The sequence below is a fragment of the Natator depressus genome, chromosome 10, assembly GCF_965152275.1.
Source record: "Natator depressus isolate rNatDep1 chromosome 10, rNatDep2.hap1, whole genome shotgun sequence".
In the NCBI taxonomy this organism is placed as follows: Eukaryota; Metazoa; Chordata; order Testudines; family Cheloniidae; genus Natator; species Natator depressus.
The window spans coordinates 78340670-78358269 of record NC_134243.1 but is presented as its reverse complement, the minus strand read 5'-3'; the positions used below and the strand labels follow the sequence as shown (position 1 = coordinate 78358269).

General features: G+C 39.5%; 1 protein-coding gene across 4 annotated transcripts in view; it reads left to right on the top strand.

Annotated features, from left to right (window-relative positions):
* The window catches only part of TIPIN (TIMELESS interacting protein), a 32411-nt gene that overhangs the window by 4081 nt on the left and 10730 nt on the right, over positions 1-17600 (top strand). For 2 of the 4 annotated variants that reach the window (XM_074966593.1, XM_074966594.1), the window contains exons 3-5: positions 12050-12204; positions 15569-15662; positions 17076-17151. In XM_074966593.1, the coding sequence (XP_074822694.1) occupies positions 12050-12204; positions 15569-15662; positions 17076-17151 (325 nt within the window). Of the gene's footprint in view, positions 1-8126; positions 8252-8307; positions 8444-12049; positions 12205-15568; positions 15663-17075; positions 17152-17600 lie in introns of those variants that run through there. The other 2 variants (XM_074966595.1, XM_074966596.1) reach the window with 2 other exon arrangements.

The following is a 17600-nucleotide window of genomic DNA, read 5'->3' as shown; positions in this document are numbered from 1 at the left end:
TGAAGCACAATTTATTTTACTTCCGATATAAAATCATTACTCTGTATACTTTATATTGGAACTATTGTATTTATAATTAAAACATTAGCTGAATTTGTGTATTAATGGTTGCTAAGTATTTCTCCCCATAAACACTTGAAATAAAAATTAAACTTTAAGAATACAATTAGAAAATAACTCATTATAAATATTAAAATAGGCATGAAGACCAGATACAAAGATTGCTGTTATTAACACATTGTTGCGACCTGGGAGGTGAGGTCGCAGCACCACTCAGGTTTGGCCCAGCAGACCCTTGACAGAGGGGCCGCCAGTCAAAAATGAGTGGGTGCTGCAACCCCACATGCCAGGTGGCAATGCCCCTTGATTTGGCCCTCTCAAATGAGAGGCCTCGGGCAAAGTGACCCTTTTGCCTCCCTAGGCATCCCTGCCCCCAATTGGCACCCCTGCCATTGATACTTAATGTGAACATGGCTGTAGACACCATTCAGGGGTGCTGGGTGTGTGGCAGCACCCCCTGGCTTAAAGTGGTTTCCATCATATACAGGGTTTACAGTTTTGTTCAATGGCCTTCAGCACCCCCACTATACAAACTGTTCCAACGCCACTGATGCCATTGCATCCAGGCAGTGGCTGGTCTTTCCCCACCCCACACAGACTCCAGAGACGTAGGCAGCCTGTGTGGGGACAGATACCTGTTTCATCTGTTGTTCTCCTTTGCCCCTCTGTGCGAGTGCACAGAAAGGCTCACAACTGAGCCCCTGGATTCAATGCCCAAATCTACTTTCATGAATTATAAGGTGAACAATCAAAAGAACTTTTGAAATACAGTACATATTTCAATAACAGTTTAATTTTGAAAAACTGATACTGTCTTAGGACAATGAAATCTTTCCATTGACTTCAATGGGCTTGGGATCAGACCCTCCCAGTAGCACATTTTCTTCTAAGACTGATCACTGACTATGCTGTAGGCTTTGAAAAGAATTTCAGTGTTTTTTCTTAATGAGTGAGGTAAAGCCTTAAGGCTAACAAACTGTACTGTGGAATCCAGTTAACACATCTATAGGGCTTTTTGACTATAGGTAAATGGGTGCTATCTGCCACTATTTTTAGGATCTCAATCTCTAAAGCGTTCTTTTAGTACAAATAATAAATACTATCTTGAGTCTTAGCATTGAAATCACCATGGCTGTTGAGTGTGTTCACTATACTTACACACACTCGTCAGTGATATTTAGAACACGTTTATTGTAAAAGATAATACAGAGTTCACATTCCACCACTCCAGATGTACTCATATCAACAGAAACAAAATGTTACACAAAACAAATAGGCAGCTTTTAATTATTGCATGAATGCAATTTTAGGAGATAATTCACTCAATGATTTGCCAATCTAAAAGGTATTAATTATCAAGAAAATTATTCTGCCTTAAAATTGAATGCTATGTCTTTTTTTTGGCATTTTATTTGCTTTTCTATTAGCAAAAAAGACCCCTTTAAACATCAGTAAAGAAGCAGGAAAACTACTACAACTTTGTAAAGGAATTTTTATTTTTAAAATTCAGGATATAGTATTTAAAGGTGCCCTATCAGAAAACTGAAAATAATCAGTTTTAAAACATCTCAAGTTGACAGTGTCACTGTAAGCAATTATGCATCTTTTCAGTAATTCTCTGACAATCCTTCATACAGAGATGCTTCTGTATGAGACAAGTCACTGAATGTACCCCTTTGTTGTAGATCACTGTCTGTATGTCATTTTAGCTATGCAACTGGTTAGTGGGCCAGAGGATGTTCACTCTGACATTATCTCAACCTCATGTGTCTTTTGGGCCATGTCTACACTAGGAAAAAAGGTATATTTTGACACTTTCGTTAGCTAACGCATGCTAACATGTTAAAAGCCTAGGCCCTGATCTTTAGCTGGTGTAAATTGGTACAGAACCATTGAAGCCAAGGAGTGGAGCTATGACAATTTATACCAGCTGAGGATCTGGAGCCTAATACAGACAAGCCAGTTTTAGTGTTAACAAGTGTTACCTGGTCAAGGTAAACCCCAGTGGGGACCATAGGGTTTATCTCAACCAACTAAAATGTTAAAATTACAACTTGTCTTGGCTACACTAGGATTTTACATGTTAACTAACATGTTAAAAACTTACTTTTTTTCTTAGTAAAGACAAGGCCTGGGTGAAGCAGGTCCCTCTTTTACACATAGTGAAACAAAGGCACAAAAGGTGAAATAACTTGCCCTAGCGAAGAATAGAATTCAAGACAAGTGTCCTGACTTGCAGGCCCTTCTTGATCTAGATGTACTACTCCTCAATATGTATGGGACATGCTTACCATTGATAACCCACTTGACAGAATTCTCTCTAGACTAGAAGTGGATTTATTTGTCACAAGAAATTGACGTAGCCATTTCTCACTGTGGCTGTTATGTTTCATAACAAAAGAAAAGCTATTTTTTCATATAACCAGAAAACAACTCTTAGTTGCTAGGAGCGCCTCCATTTCAGGGTGTCTTTTTCTTCTGATAATACATGAGCCATCATTTTATTTTCCAAACCGTTTTTCTTATCCTCCAGAGCTTATCTCTACAGCAGCCATTTATTCCACTTTAAATTTGCTTATAAAAATATATTGTTTTAACACACTTATTTTGTCTAAATCTTTTAATTCATCTTCAATATGCAATGAATACAAAAAACTCTTATTTGTTCACCAAGCACCAAAAATGACTTTAAAATTAGCCAGATCTTTTTAACTGTGCACATCCAATTACATGTGCAATTAACCACTGATGTCAATTATGATAATTTCAGAACACTTAGATATCTAACTGGTTGATTTCATACACAAAATACTGCTATTGCACATGCAATTGTCGTGACTGCCTGCACTAATAACGGTCCCACAAATTTGCCAATGGGATTTTAAAAGTCTACTGCTTTTTTTCTCCACTGGAGTTCTTTTCTGTCTTCTTCTCTAGAATCACCTGGCTTATTAAGGTGATTTAAAAAAAAATTGTGCATTGAGGAAATATTTTTTTCCTGTCAGCTGAAGAATTTCTCCTAGTGTTTGAATTACTCTTTCCCGTCAATACTGTTTGTTTTTATATAACAAAATAATGTATTATATCACTCCTAGCTACCTACCCTTTTTAAACTACAAAAGGTAAAATTATTTTATCATTTTCACAGGTCTGATCATCAAACATATAGCTTCTCTCCAGCCCCAAGTAACTGATAATATCTGATTAAGAGACTGCTCCCTCCTGTGGTGAAATATATACTTATACTGCAAACACAAATCTGAACTTTTGTAAAACAATAGGAAAATGTGTTTTATTAATCCATTATCTTTTAAGGCCTATAATATGCCATTTTGTGTTAAAATGAGAAAATAAATATATTCTGAATTGACTGACTATACAAATAAAATAATATTATGGCATATAGATATCAAGGTATTAAAAACAATGGCCCAGATTCTGCAATCTGATCTGCATGGGCTGACCATTATTTTTGCACAGAATCTCATTTAAGGCAATAGGACTCTGCATAGATCTGATTACAGGAACAAGAACAATTTATTAACTCTTGTTGATGACATTAAAAAATGCAATAAATGAGGGTGCAATCCTGTAAATCTTCACTAAAATACATAATCCCAAATTTCTGTGGAATTACTAGCATAAAAATGCTCAGGGGAGTAAAGGTTTGAAGAACTGGTCTCTAATTTACCAAGATATCAATAGTCAAATTATCCGCAAAAATATTTAGTTAAACCAGTCTGTTCTGGCTAGTGCTAAAAGTCACTGAAACTTTAAATCGGATATAGAATACACTAGATTCCACTCTGAATTACACGAATCTATCTTCAGAAGAGTTGCTCCAGATTTACAGCAATGTGTTGAAAGCAGAATCTGGCATCACAGAGTGACTCTCAGACCAGTTAGACTAAAATTAATCAATTTAAATCCATGTAACTGAACAGAATTGGCCCCAAATCTGCTAACCCTTTCTGAAAAAACTCCAACAGATTTTAAAATGCATTTTTTCTTAAAACATAAACTACAATTATATACATTTTTTGTGTCTTTTTCATAGATGCGTGTCTGTTTTTAAAAATAAACCTTTAACATGTAGGAAAAATGATTGTTTGAAAAAAATGTTTATGATAGAAGTATATGAGAACACTTAAAAAAAAGCCAAAGTAGAAATGGGCGTTTGCCAATATTTTAAAAAATATATAAATAGGGCATGTACAGAAAATGGACATTAATGAAAGTAAGGACTATGCCTCCAAAATAGAGTGAGCTGGCAGGTGTCCCTGCTACCTGTTTTAATAACCAAGGTAAACAAAGGGCCATATTATGATTTATGCGGAAAAAGGTTAATAAGACATTAAAATTTGCATCAAGTTGTACCAGACCATACCTTCAAATCTGCCCAGAAACCTGAAGGCGTTTTCCACACTCTGTAAAAGGTAGTTTTTAACCATGTGTAAACTAATGTGGTAACTAACGCTTGGTATAATCCTAGTGTGGAAATGGCAATTTATAGTTTTACATGCGTGAGCAGGTCCAAGTAAATGCTAGCAAGGAATCTGGGTTTACTTCACTTGCTAATATTTGTGAAAACAACTGCTTCGCCTACACTGGGATTTTACCAAGTTAACTAATGTGGTAAAAAACACCTTTTTTTTTCTAGTAAAGATAAGGCCTGAGTATTTGAGAGCCACTATGTAATGCACAAAAAGCAGCATTAGCATTGCCAGTATCATCTCCACCCACCCCATGCACAGCTACCTATATAGAATAAGGGCTCAATTTCTAAAACTAGACTGCATACATAAAACTGTGAATATTACTGCTCAGGCACCTGCACAGCTTTATGTAGGACTGACTGGTATATAGTCTATTTAGTGGTGAAAGGATCAATTTCAGAAAAAAATAATAGTATGGACAAAATCAATATTCTTCACCAGAAAAAACGAACTTGAAGGCATAATAATTTATTTTGTTAAATTAATGCAGAGTAGAATTTGGAATAACAAACTTGTAAATAATTTAAATGTAAACCTCCTATTTTTTTATATTTTTATGCCATACATTAAACTTGGCTGTTTTTGTCACGTTTGCTCTGGAGAACAAAACTGGAAAGGAAAATTTCAGAAATAGAAACTACACTGCTAATTTTCTCCACTTTTTCAGACAAAATACTACTGTTCAATATTGGAGCCAGCAAGTAGCATCTATAACTCATTTACAACTAAAAAGCAAAAGACCTTTCAATAATACAAGCAAGTCCTGATTTTTTTTTTTTTAACTTATCAACATGTGGCTAGTTATTCATTTCCCGGGAAAAACAATCCATATCACTTGCCATACACTTTCTATTTAATGAAGTAAATTAAAAATGATTTATGTAAAGTTGTGTAAAGATTCTACTCTAACAAAGCAGCGTACTTGTTACACAGACATTCTGTATGAGACTTTGCTTTAATCTTTTGATAGTTTCTACTTCATGTTTATAACAAAAGCAATGAACTAAGCACTGTAGAAATTGTTTTTGCTCTGATTGTTGCAAACTACCTTATTCATCTCTACGGTGTGAAGATAGATGATAATCTAGATGTCAACACTACTGACTATTTAATTCTTCCTGTAAGAATAGAGAGAAAATGTCAGATGTGCACAATTGCAATTAACGATGCACTAAACGCTGCACTAAACGGACACAAAGAAATAGGTGAGCAGCATCTCCTTCTGAGCTAACCATAGCGCGATATTAACATTGTTTGACTTTTCCAACTACCACCCTATATGTGTTCTGTTTTTCGTGAAACTGCTTCAATTTCGGAGACGCAGGAATGTAAAGCATTAGTGTTTAACAAAAATAAGTACCCCAAAAAAATACTGAGTGGATTGATAAACAGATGTAAATCAGTAAAAATTGAACTCCTTTAATAAAAAACCTGTTAATTTATTGGTAGAAATCGGTAAAAACTGAAAACAGGGAACACTATTAATATGCTACTGAAAACAGCGGCCAGTACCAAGGAGCTGTCTGTGTTAGGGATCCTAGTGTTGCTAACCTCAATACAGCTGTATCAGTATTAGGAACTACGAGAAATTGTTATAAATGTTTTCTAGTGTAGACAAGGCTTTGAATAAATCAAGATATCTTCACGCTACTTAAAAGCAAATGGTGGGAAATACAATTTTTCCACCTTTGGCATAATCAAAGATATACCCCTTAATTAGCACAGCCAAAGTAATCCAAAACCAATTAATTCTTAGACAAAAATATATTAAAAATTGAAGAAAACCTCAAGAAAAAGATCCACACACAGTAACACTTTTGAATCAACAATGTATTCACATTTCACCACCACATATAAATTATTCATTTGATTCCTTCTTTTGTGGAGATTTTCTGTTAATGTGTAAATAGTGATTTTATTGTTATTTATTAATTTGTAGTACAAAGAGCAGTGTTGCTATGGTTTATGAAATTTTTATTTTCAGTAATTATGCTTCCTTTCATGTCATTATTGAAACCAACATTAAATGTGAATTAGTTACGATATGATATGTACATATTTTTATATAAAGCAGGTTATGTATTTTGATTGGTAAGCGCAACACTTGCTATGTTACTATTAATATTTCTCTGGCTAGATTTCTTTTCAAACTAGTGAGCTGCAGTAAATTGAAGAGCTTTGACACGATATCTAGAAAGCAGAGAAATAAATGCAAACAGGAATGCTGACAAACATGTATGACTTTTAATAGTTTCAAACAGCTACTAAACAAATAATCTGCTTAGTATTTTGCATACATTCTTGCCTATATATTATGTTCCTGCAATTCGTGATGAAACAGTTTTACAGTATCAGATGTAAAATTAGTTTTTAACTGAAAGATAAAATGTTATTTTGCTTCATTGAAAAGTGTCAATAGTTGTTTTGTCATATTAAGAATAAAATAAATTATATTTGTATGGAAATATGAAAGACACACTGGAAAATGATTTTTTCACTTGCAATTTACATTTCCGAGACCTACTGAAAAGTGATTTTATTTGTGATATGGGCAACGTAGGCAGCCCATAGTAAACTATATGATAAAATCTCAATCCTATTTTTTTAGGGGTAGCTCAGTTATATTTTATTATATTTGATAATGTTGTTAACTCTCACAGTAACTTATGCATTCCTTAAAGCCCCAAGTCCTGAAAGCCAGTCATTATATGATCATTTGTTTTCGGGGGTGGGAGGGCGGATTCCGAGCCCTCAACTTATGGAAAAAGCATGAAAACATGACCCAAGACTGACCAAAAGGCTCAAAACCCAGAAGGAAAATAAAAAGAACCCACAATGTATTATGGAACAAAGCTAATTTTTGGCAGGCTTGACTTTTAATTTTTTGAATACTTGGGGTTGGCAATACTGTAAAATGGAGCCATCCTTCACTTCTGCGTTATGAGCTCCCCTCCCCCCAATGTAACATCAAACAAATAATTCCATAAGATCATTTGTTTGACTGCAGAACTATAGGGAACTAAGCCCAGGCAAATGGGCCATTCCCCGGGCTGCACGAAGGCAGCGACCCCCCACGAGGGATGCCCTTGGCAGGGTCAGTATGGGGGGAGCCATCTAATAATGAATAATTAATGTAACGGGTCGCCACGCTATTTCACTATGTTTGGCTCCATCAGCCTTAATTCCTGGATTAACTGATCAATTAGCAATGAGTAATAAATTACTGACTCAGGACTATAAGGGGCCTCCAAGAACAACACAATGCGAAGGCGAGGCCTCGTTCAAAAAGGCGGAGAATTGTTGCTGGAGGGAGTTAGAGACTCCGAGCAGAGCTGAGGGAGAACCCGGGGTGCTTCACCACGCGCCGAGTCCCTCAACCCGAGCGAGCGAGGCCGTTGGGATTTTTGGCGCCAAGAGAGGCCGAAGCACAAAAGAACTGCGAGAATGCGTCGCGCGCGGTGTTTGGTTTTTTTTGAACACTCGCGAGATTTCATTACCGAGGGCGGGAGGAGAGCCAAGCTTTGACCGGACGGGGAGAGGGCGCGAGCGCGGTCGTGTTCTCGCGGTCTTTCCTCGTTACTCCTCCTCTGCCTGCGCGGCTGCCCGGTCGATGGCAGAGGCGGGCGCGCTGGATTTGCCTTCCAGCCGCCGGGACGTGGGGGAGGGGCTGGCGCGAGGCCGGGGCCGGCCCTGAGGTACAGAGCGCCGTTCCCTCGCTCCCCACTGCCCAGCCGGCTCTCCTGGGGGACGGAATGAAAGAGGGGCTGCCTCGGGGAGCCTCCGTCAGGCGGAGGGTCTCGGTTACCCTCCTTCCCATGGCGGCTCGGTCCTCTCAGACCCTGTCTTCCTCAGTGGGTGGGGCAAGCACCCCTCTCCCCCCGGCCTCTGTGAGTGGCCTGACCGGTCCGGGAGCCGGCCGGCTCGTTAGTACTTTGCACCCAGGCGAGCTCCGGGCCAGGCCTTGGTTGGGGGCCAGAGGGGAGCGGGATCGCCTGGCCCTGGGCACCTCGACTGTGGAGGGCCGTGTCGCCCGCTGGCCTCACGCAGCCGGCTGAGCTGTGGCCCAGCCCGGAGCCTGCCGACCCCCGGCGGAGCCGGGTAGGGGGTACACGGGCAGTCCAACAGCCACCCGTGCCTGGAGATGGCTCCGCCTCCTGCTGCGGGTACCGATCGGACGCCTGTAACTGAAGGAGATCGGAGGCCAACTATTTCTCTCTCTAGTTTTGGGGACCTTAGGAACTGCCCGAGTGGGTCAAGCTGACGGCTTGTCGAACCTGTCTCTATAAGTGGACCAGCTGCTTCAGGGGAAAGCACTAAAATCCTCACAGTGCAGGGCTGGGGAACCTTTTTTCTATCAGGGGCCACTGACCCACAGAAAAAATCAAGAGCAGGCCACACACAGCCTGGGGGGAGGGCGTAGAGGCTGGGGGTGTCCCCTAAACTCTGGGGTGGGGGCAGAAATGAGGCGTTCAGGGTGTGGAAGGGGGCTCCAGGCTGGGACGGTGGTTGGGGTGTGAGCTCTGGGAGGGGGCGGCTGTGGCCTAGGAGTTTGAGGTGCAGGAGGGGGCTCTGGGCTGCGGCCAAGTTTTGGCATGCAGGAGTGGGCTCACAGCTGGGGTAGGGGGTTGGGAGGAGGTTTGGGATGTGGGCTCTGGGAGGGAGTTAGAGTGGGGGTGGGGTTCTAACCTGGGACAGGGGGTTCAGGGTGCAGGCTCCGGCCGGGTGGTGCTTACCTCCGGCGGCTCCTGGTCAGCAGCAGGGCTAAGGCAGGCTCCCTGCCTGCCCGACCTCCGCACTGTTCCCAGAAGCAGCCAACATGTCTGGCCCCTAGGCGGAGGCGCGGCCAGGAGGGTCTGCACAGTGCATGCTGCCCACGCCCACAGGTGCCACCCCCACAGCTAACATTGTCTGCTGTTCCCGGCCAGTGGGAACTGTGGAGCTGGCACTGGTGATGGGCAGCGCATGTGGAGCGTCCCTGGTCACTCCTGCTCCTAGGGGGCTGCAGGGACGTGCCGGCCGCTTCTGGGAGCTGTGTGGAGCCAATCAGAGTTTTAACGGCCTGGCAACACCTGCTTCCCCTGCAATGGGGTGAGCCAGTGCTCCCGGCTCCAGCTCTGCTGGGGGGATGCCAAGGCTTGGGGCTTCCAGCCCGCATGCTGTAGGTTACCCACCCCTCTCATAATCGGTCATTATGGAATAGCTTGGTGACAGGGGAAGGTTTTATTTCTAGTCCCATTAATTTGGGGTTAAACTATGCTTTGAAGCACAAAGATTTATGTTAGAGCTGGTTGGATTATTTTTTTTCCAGGAAATGTTGATTATTTTTATTTTCATCAAAAATACCCCAGAATGTTTTCATTTTTTGACACAATGTTTTCCATGGAAAGCAGACATGTCTCATAAAATATGACCAAATATTTTTGTCAGACTGTTCTGATGGACAGTTTTTGACCAGCCCTCCTATTTATGTCCCATAATGAAACTGTCCAGGCAATTTATCTGTGCAAGCGGCAGAGTCCTGTGGCACCTTATAGGCTAACAGATGCATTGGAGCATAAGCTTTCGTGGGTGAATACCCACTTCGTCGGATGCATGTAGTGGAAATTCCCAGAGGCAGGCAAGCAAGAATCAGGGTAGGGATAATGAGGTTAGCTCAATCAGGGAGGATGAGGCCCTCTTCTGGCAGTCAAAGTGTGAACACCAAGGGAGGAGAAACTGCTTTTGTAGTTGGCTAGCCATTCACAGTCTTTGTTTAATCCTGAGCTGATAGTGTCAAATTTGCAAATGAACTGAAGCTCAGCAGTTTCTCTTTGAAGTCTGGTCCTGAAGTTTTTTTGCTGCAGGATGGCTACCTTTAAATCTGCTATTGTGTGTCCAAAGAGGTTGAAGTGTCGCCCACAGACAACCTGCCAACCTGTAGCTCACGAAAGCTTATGCTCAAATAAATTGGTTAGTCTCTAAGGTGCCACAAGTACTCCTTTTCTTTTTGTTCTCCTACAGGTTTTTGTATATTGCCATTCCTGATATCTGATTTGTGTCCATTTATCCTTTTACATAGGGACAGTCCAGTTTGGCCAGTGTACATAGCAGAGGGGCATTGCTGGCACATGATGGCATATATCACATTGGTGGACGTGCAGGTGAATGAACCAGTGATTGTGTGGCTGATCTGGTTAGATCCTGTGATGATGTCGCTGCTGTAGATATGTGGGCAGAGTTGGCATCGAGGTTTGTTGCATGGATTGGTTCCTGAGTTAGAGTTACTACGGTCTATAGAGACCAACAACTACAAGAGCTTCACCAAGCATTCTCAAAACTACGATACCCACACGAGGAAGTAAGGAGGCAGATCAGCAGAGCCAGACGTGTACCCAGAAGCCTCCTGCTGCAAGACAAGCCCAAGGAAGAAACCAACAGAACTCCACTGGCCATCACATACAGTCCTCAGCTAAAACCTTTCCAACACATAATCAGTGATCTACAACCCATCCTGGACAGCAGTCCCTCACTTTCACAGGCCTTGGGGGCAGGCCAGTCCTCGCCCACAGACAACCTGCCAACCTGAAGCATATTCTCACCAGCAACTACACACTGCACCATAGTAATTCTAACTCAGAAACCAATCCAGGCAACAAACCTCGATGCCAACTCTGCCCACATATCTACACCAGCCACACTATCACAGGACCTAACCAGATCAGCCACACCATCACCGGCTCATTCACCTGCACGTCCACCAATGTAATATACGCCATCATGTGCCAGCAATGCCCCTCTGCTATGTACATCGGCCAAACTGGACAGTCCCTATGTAAAAGGATAAATGGACACGCATCCGATATTAGGAATGGCAATATACAAAAGCCTGTAGGAGAACACTTCAACCTCGTTGGACACACAATAGCAGATTTAAAGGTAGCCATCCTGTAGCAAAAAAAACTTCAGGACCAGACTTCAAAGAGAAACTGCTGAGCTTCAGTTCATTTGCAAATTTGACACTATCAGCTCAGGATTAAACAAAGACTGTGAATGGCTAGCCAACTACAAGCAGTTTCTCCTCCCTTGGTGTTCACACCTCGGCTGCTAGAAGAGGGCCTCATCCTCCCTGATTGAACTAACCTCGTTATCCCTAGCCTGATTCTTGCTTGCATATTTATACCTGCCTCTGGGAATTTCCACTACATGCATCCGACGAAGTGGGTATTCACCCACGAAAGCTTATGCTCCAATACATCTGTTAGCCTATAAGGTGCCACAGGACTCTGCCGCTTTTACAGATGAAGACTAACACGGCTACCACTGTGATTATCTGTGTAAGTATCCCATCCTTTTAATCTTCTGGACTACTTGATGTTTTGAATCCCTCATGTTAACTGGCAAACATATTTTCCATAAAATGCGGGTATCGTCAGACAACGTATGTGTATCTTTTTAATAGTTCACATCCTGTTCTCCACACCCCACCTATTTGAATGTCTGACACTCTTCTTTAGGGGAAAAAGCTTAATTGTGAAGATGATAGATCCACTAGCAAACAACTTGTTTGATCTTCCTGAGTACGATGATACAGAAGATGAAACTTTTCCACCTCTTCCACCTCCTTCCTCCCCAGGGAGAGATGATGTTGAAGGAGCCCTCGCTAATGAAGGTGAATATCTTCTAGAACTAAAGAATTTGTATTGCAGCATAGATACTGAAATACTGTGACATTGACTGTGATGTTAGTGTCGTACTCTGTTAAATTGGTTTATAAAATTCTAGTTATCTAAAATTGATTGGAAAAATTGTTCTGCTTCTGTAAATTAAAATTGGACCTGATTGTGCATGATAAACCCTGCAGGGGAAGGAAACATTTTCTGTATTGCACACTCCCCATCAAAATATCTGTAAAACAAAATAGATCTTTCAATGTACTTTTTTATTCTGAAAAATATATATTCTTGTAATATCAATGAAAAGGAATGAATACTACAACACAGAAACCAAATAGTCAGTGAACACCACTTGCTTCAGATTACCAGTAATAAAATACTTTCACACATTGCAAAGTGTGACTTTTTTTTTTAATGGAACAGGAGTTGTAACATTCTGAAGAAGAAGGGTGCTAAGCATAACAGGTTGTAATTATATGGATTAAGAAAAATCCAATTATTAAGTACTTCAGGATATATTTTAATTTTAAGGGGGTGAACAGGGAAGTGGCAAAGCTTGCAGATGATGCAAAATTAATCAGGATAGTTAAGTCCAAATAGAGTGCAAGGCATTACAGGGGGATCTCACAAAACTGGGTGACTGGGCAACAAATAAAATGGCAGATAAAATTCTATGTTGATAAGTGCAAAGTAAAGCACATCTGAAAAAATAATCCCAACTTTACATATACAACGGTGGATTCCAAATTAGCTGTTAGCACCCAAAAAAGAGATCTTGGCGTCACCATTGATATTTCTCTGAAAACTTCTGCTCCGTGCACAGTAGTGGTCAAAAAAGCTAACCGTATGTTAGAAACTATTAGGAAACGGATAGAAAATAAAATATTATAATGCCACTCTATAAATCTGTGGGGTACCCGCACCTTGAATACTGTCCAATTCTAGTTGCCCCATCTCAAAAAGGATACAGTGGAACTAGAAAAAGGTCAGAGAAGGGCAACAAAAATGTTTATGGACTGTTCAGATTAATAGAGATGACATGGGATGGGAATATGTTGGAGGCCTATCACTCCATTCTTGATTTTGGAAAAAGTGAATAGAGAAGTTTTGTTTACCTTTTAAGAAATTGTATTAAACCTGCTGCCTATTAAACAAGAGGAAGTACTTTTTCACACAACACACAGATAACCTGGGGAATTCATTGCTGTGGGATATTGTGTGGCCAAAAGTATAACTGGGTTAAAAACAAGGACTGCATAAGTTAATGAGGAATAAGTCCATCAATGGCTATTAATCCAGAGGGTCAGGGATGCAACCGCATGTTTGGGGCAACCCTAAACTTCTGACCATGAGAAGCCAAGATGGTGGATCACTCCGTAATTGCCCCTTGAGGCTCTGGTATGGGCCACTGTCCAAGACACGATACTGGGCAAGATGGACCATGGTCTGACTCACTATGGTAGCTCGTTTATTCTTAGTTTAAAAATTTGGAAGACTTGAATATCTGATAGCCAAATAAGTTGACTGGACAGTTGTTTTATATAAAGATGGTACACTTTGACTATGAATAATGTTAAACTTCCATTTCTCAAATATTAGATTTTACATATGAATTCCTTGATTCTTGATTTACATCCCTTTTAGAATAAAGTGAAACGCTTACTGATCAGGAATAGATTGGTTTGGATAAGCACACTAATGTTGATATGTGGAAATGAATTTCCCAACTGTTGAATTTTCTGAACTTCAGAGAATAAAGCCTGTAATATAAGAATTTATGTACAGATTGTACAGTGCCTATAGTAATGGGGCACCGTTCTTGGTTGGCCCTTAGGTATTACTGTAATAAATCTGATTAACATAGACCCTAGTCTTGTGATGAGACCGGTAAGGATGGACCCTGTGACCACATAGAGTCCTGTTTGAAGTCAGTTTTGGTTCATGGAACTGCCTTTTCAGAACACGTTACGCAATCAGGGTCTTAGTCATATCCTACAGGGTTATCCAGTAATATTATTTCCATATTTCACTGAGTTCAGCTGTTTTATTTTTGATTCCCAGAAATCTATCTTTCATAACTGGCAATGGCTACCAGGTCTGTAGTTATATCAGGACTGTCACAGAGAGGCATTGCAAAGAGAAGTCTCTGTTCTTTTCTTCTCTTCTCTCTATCTAATGCACTACACTCATTTAGCAAACTCCTAAGGATTTTTAAAAATTTGCTGATACAGTATATCCCAGTTTATTTTTCACCTGAGGGGATTAATTATGTATGAGCCTCTTTCTTTTTGGATACTTTGAAAAAGAAAAAAGTGAGGGGGTGAGAATTACCAATAAATTAATTTGGCTTGTTTTTGTAATCCTCTGAGAAATCTCATGTTGACTCCAAAACAAGAATACTGTTAAAGTATTGCTTTGTTGGTTATTCTACTATGACTCTCTAAAGTTTAGGTGACATGGCCATTACTCAGGTGGCTCTGGTCAGCATCCCTACTTTTCATTCAATTTTGAATTAATCACCATCTGTTTAGGGCAGTGAGGGTCTACAGACTATGCCTAAGATTTCCAAAAGGGTCCACACCTCCATTCGAAATTTGTTATGGATCCGCAAATGAAAAAATTTTGAATACCATTGGCTTAGGGCACTTGAGAAAGTTTTGCCTCCCTAAATAGATACCAGTTTCACATAGCTTTACCCTGAGAGCACTTAACTTAAGCCTTACTCTTAACACATGCTTAACTTTATGCACTGTTTAAGGAAATAGGATTATGCATTGTGTAAAGTTAAGCACGTGTGTAAATCTTTGCACAATCAGGCCTTAGTCTAGTTACCTTTTATTTTGTTGTTGCAGCTAACTCCTCCTCTCTTCCCCTCCTCACCCTTTCTCCCCCCCTCACCTCCCCCCCCCAAAAAAAAATCCTTAAGGGCTCCTGACACCATAGTTATAATTTATAGCCTTGACTTTTGGTGTTAAAGCACACACAGTATATTGTTGTTTACACTAATTAACAAAATAAGGTACACATTTTAAAAGTAGAGTTTTTCATTAAGATGGGAAATAGTTTTATTATTTGCCAGAAAAGATCATTCTTTTAAGATACCAGGAATATTCCTTTTTCTTTTTAAACACTTTTTTAATAAAGTGCATTTGGGGGGAAAGGAAGGAGAGAACATACAAGTATCAGTTATTCACAATGACATGTACAGAATGTGCACTGTAAACATTCAGAGGAAAACTGGCAACTGGTAGAGCCAGTGAGATATTAGTAGAACGTAAACATGCAAAACATTAATTTGAGTAATGATAGTTTGTATCACTTGCATTATAGATTTATAGTATGTTGTGTTCTATTTGTCAGAGCAAGATGGAAATAAACCATCCCAAACGAAGGATTCTACTGTGTCTATACAGAAGGCAGTTAAAAGGCCAATACCTAAATTAGATGCTCAAAGGTATTTATTGCACAATGTTCCTATATACTGGTGGTGATTTCAGTGTTCAAAAAATAGTAATCTTTGTGTGACTGCCTGGCAGAAATTGATTTAGGGTGTTTATATGTTTTCACATTAACCACTTGGTCATTACCAGGTTTTAGATTAAGAGATGAATATATTTAGCTTATTGTTGCCAAATGTACCTGATCCTTTTGTTCTTCACTTACCTTTATAGTGCTGTTATCCTACATCATACTTTTATTGTAAGCACTTTGGGACATGAAAACTGTCTTACCGGTAAAGTGTCGTATATGAGAGTGCATTTTTTCTGTATAATATCTTTTATCTGTCCTTCAGATTATTTCAGATTTCAGCCTGCCTCAAGAATATTTCTTCTGATTTTTTTTTTAATTGGGAAATCCTTCAAAATAAGACTTCAGACTGTTGATCTTTCCCAGGTGTTATCCGGTCTTGTGAAGTGCCGTAAAATCTGATTTTTGTAGATATTATACAAATTCTTGCTCTCAAGATTATATTTGTTGGAGTTAGCATTGTTAAGGAGCACAAAATAATTTCCTTCTGTTTCTTTTTAAATGGAAAAGTAAACAGGGCTGAATCCCTATATTGTGAAGATGTGTCTCTTAGGTATACTAAATGTTATTCTAGGATATCATACTTGAGTGTCTTGGAAGCATTCAATATTAACCTTTTGGTTATCTGTATACTAGCACTGGTCATCCTCTCTGTTCCACATAGACTTAAATTGTTAGGGCTGGGACCGTTTTTTATTACGTTTGTATTAGACACTGTACAATGTGGCCCTGATCCTGATTGAGGAATACAAATGTTTGGCATATCTCATGTAAATACCTTGCAATGCCGGCTACAAAAGTGCCATGCATTATCTCCCATAAATGTAAACAAACTTGTTTGTCTTAGCGATTGGCTGAACAAGAAGTAGGACTGAGTGGACTTGTAGGCTCTGAAGTTTTACATTGTTTTGTTTTTTGAGTGCAGTTATGTAACAACAACAAAAAATCAACATTTGTAAGTTGCGCTTTCATGATAGAGATTGCACTGCAGGACTTGTATGAAGTGAATTGAAACATATTATTTCTTTTATCATTTTTACAGTGCAAATATTTGTAATAAAAATATGAAGTGAATACTGTACACTCTGTATTCTGTGTTGTAATTGAAATAAATATATTTGAAAATGTAGAAAAACATCCAAAATATTTAATAAATTTCAATTGGTATTCTATTGTTTAACAGTGCAATTAATTTTTTTGAGTTAATTGCGTGAGTTAACTGTGATTAATCGACAGCCCTAATAAAAAATCACAAATAGTAAGCTTTAGAATTTCTAGTTGAATAACTTTAAAAAAAATTGAAAATCATATTAACTCAGGACATTTTTCATATTCACAGGTTAATTTCAGAGAGAGGACTTCCAGCCTTGCGACATGTATTTGATAATGCAAAATTTAAGGGTAAAGGACATGAGGTAAGAAATATTGAACAATTTTTATCCTGTTTCTTAGGAATATAGTTTGGATGAAAGGTTTACTTTTTTTTTTTTCTTTGTAATTTGGGAGGAGTGAAGTACAGCTCCAGAACTAAATCAAACATTACCTTCTAAAAATGTATAAAAACTTCACCCTAGACTAAAATAGGGCCAGCTAATGCTATTTCAAATGCATCTTGTTGGGGATTTTTCAGTCATATTAAGCTACATCAATTGAAGAAATATGATCGGAAAAATGCATCCTGACCTTAAACCATTTCTAGTTAACTTTCCAAACTAGAACCATTCTGCTGGAACTTTTGATGTGCCCACAGAACGATTGTTTTTAAACTTTGGGAGGGTAATAAGACTGATTATTCTGTTTTCAACAGATATTGTTAGTGTCTTTGAATAGTTTGACTTAATAACGTGGTTTAATTAAGTTTTAC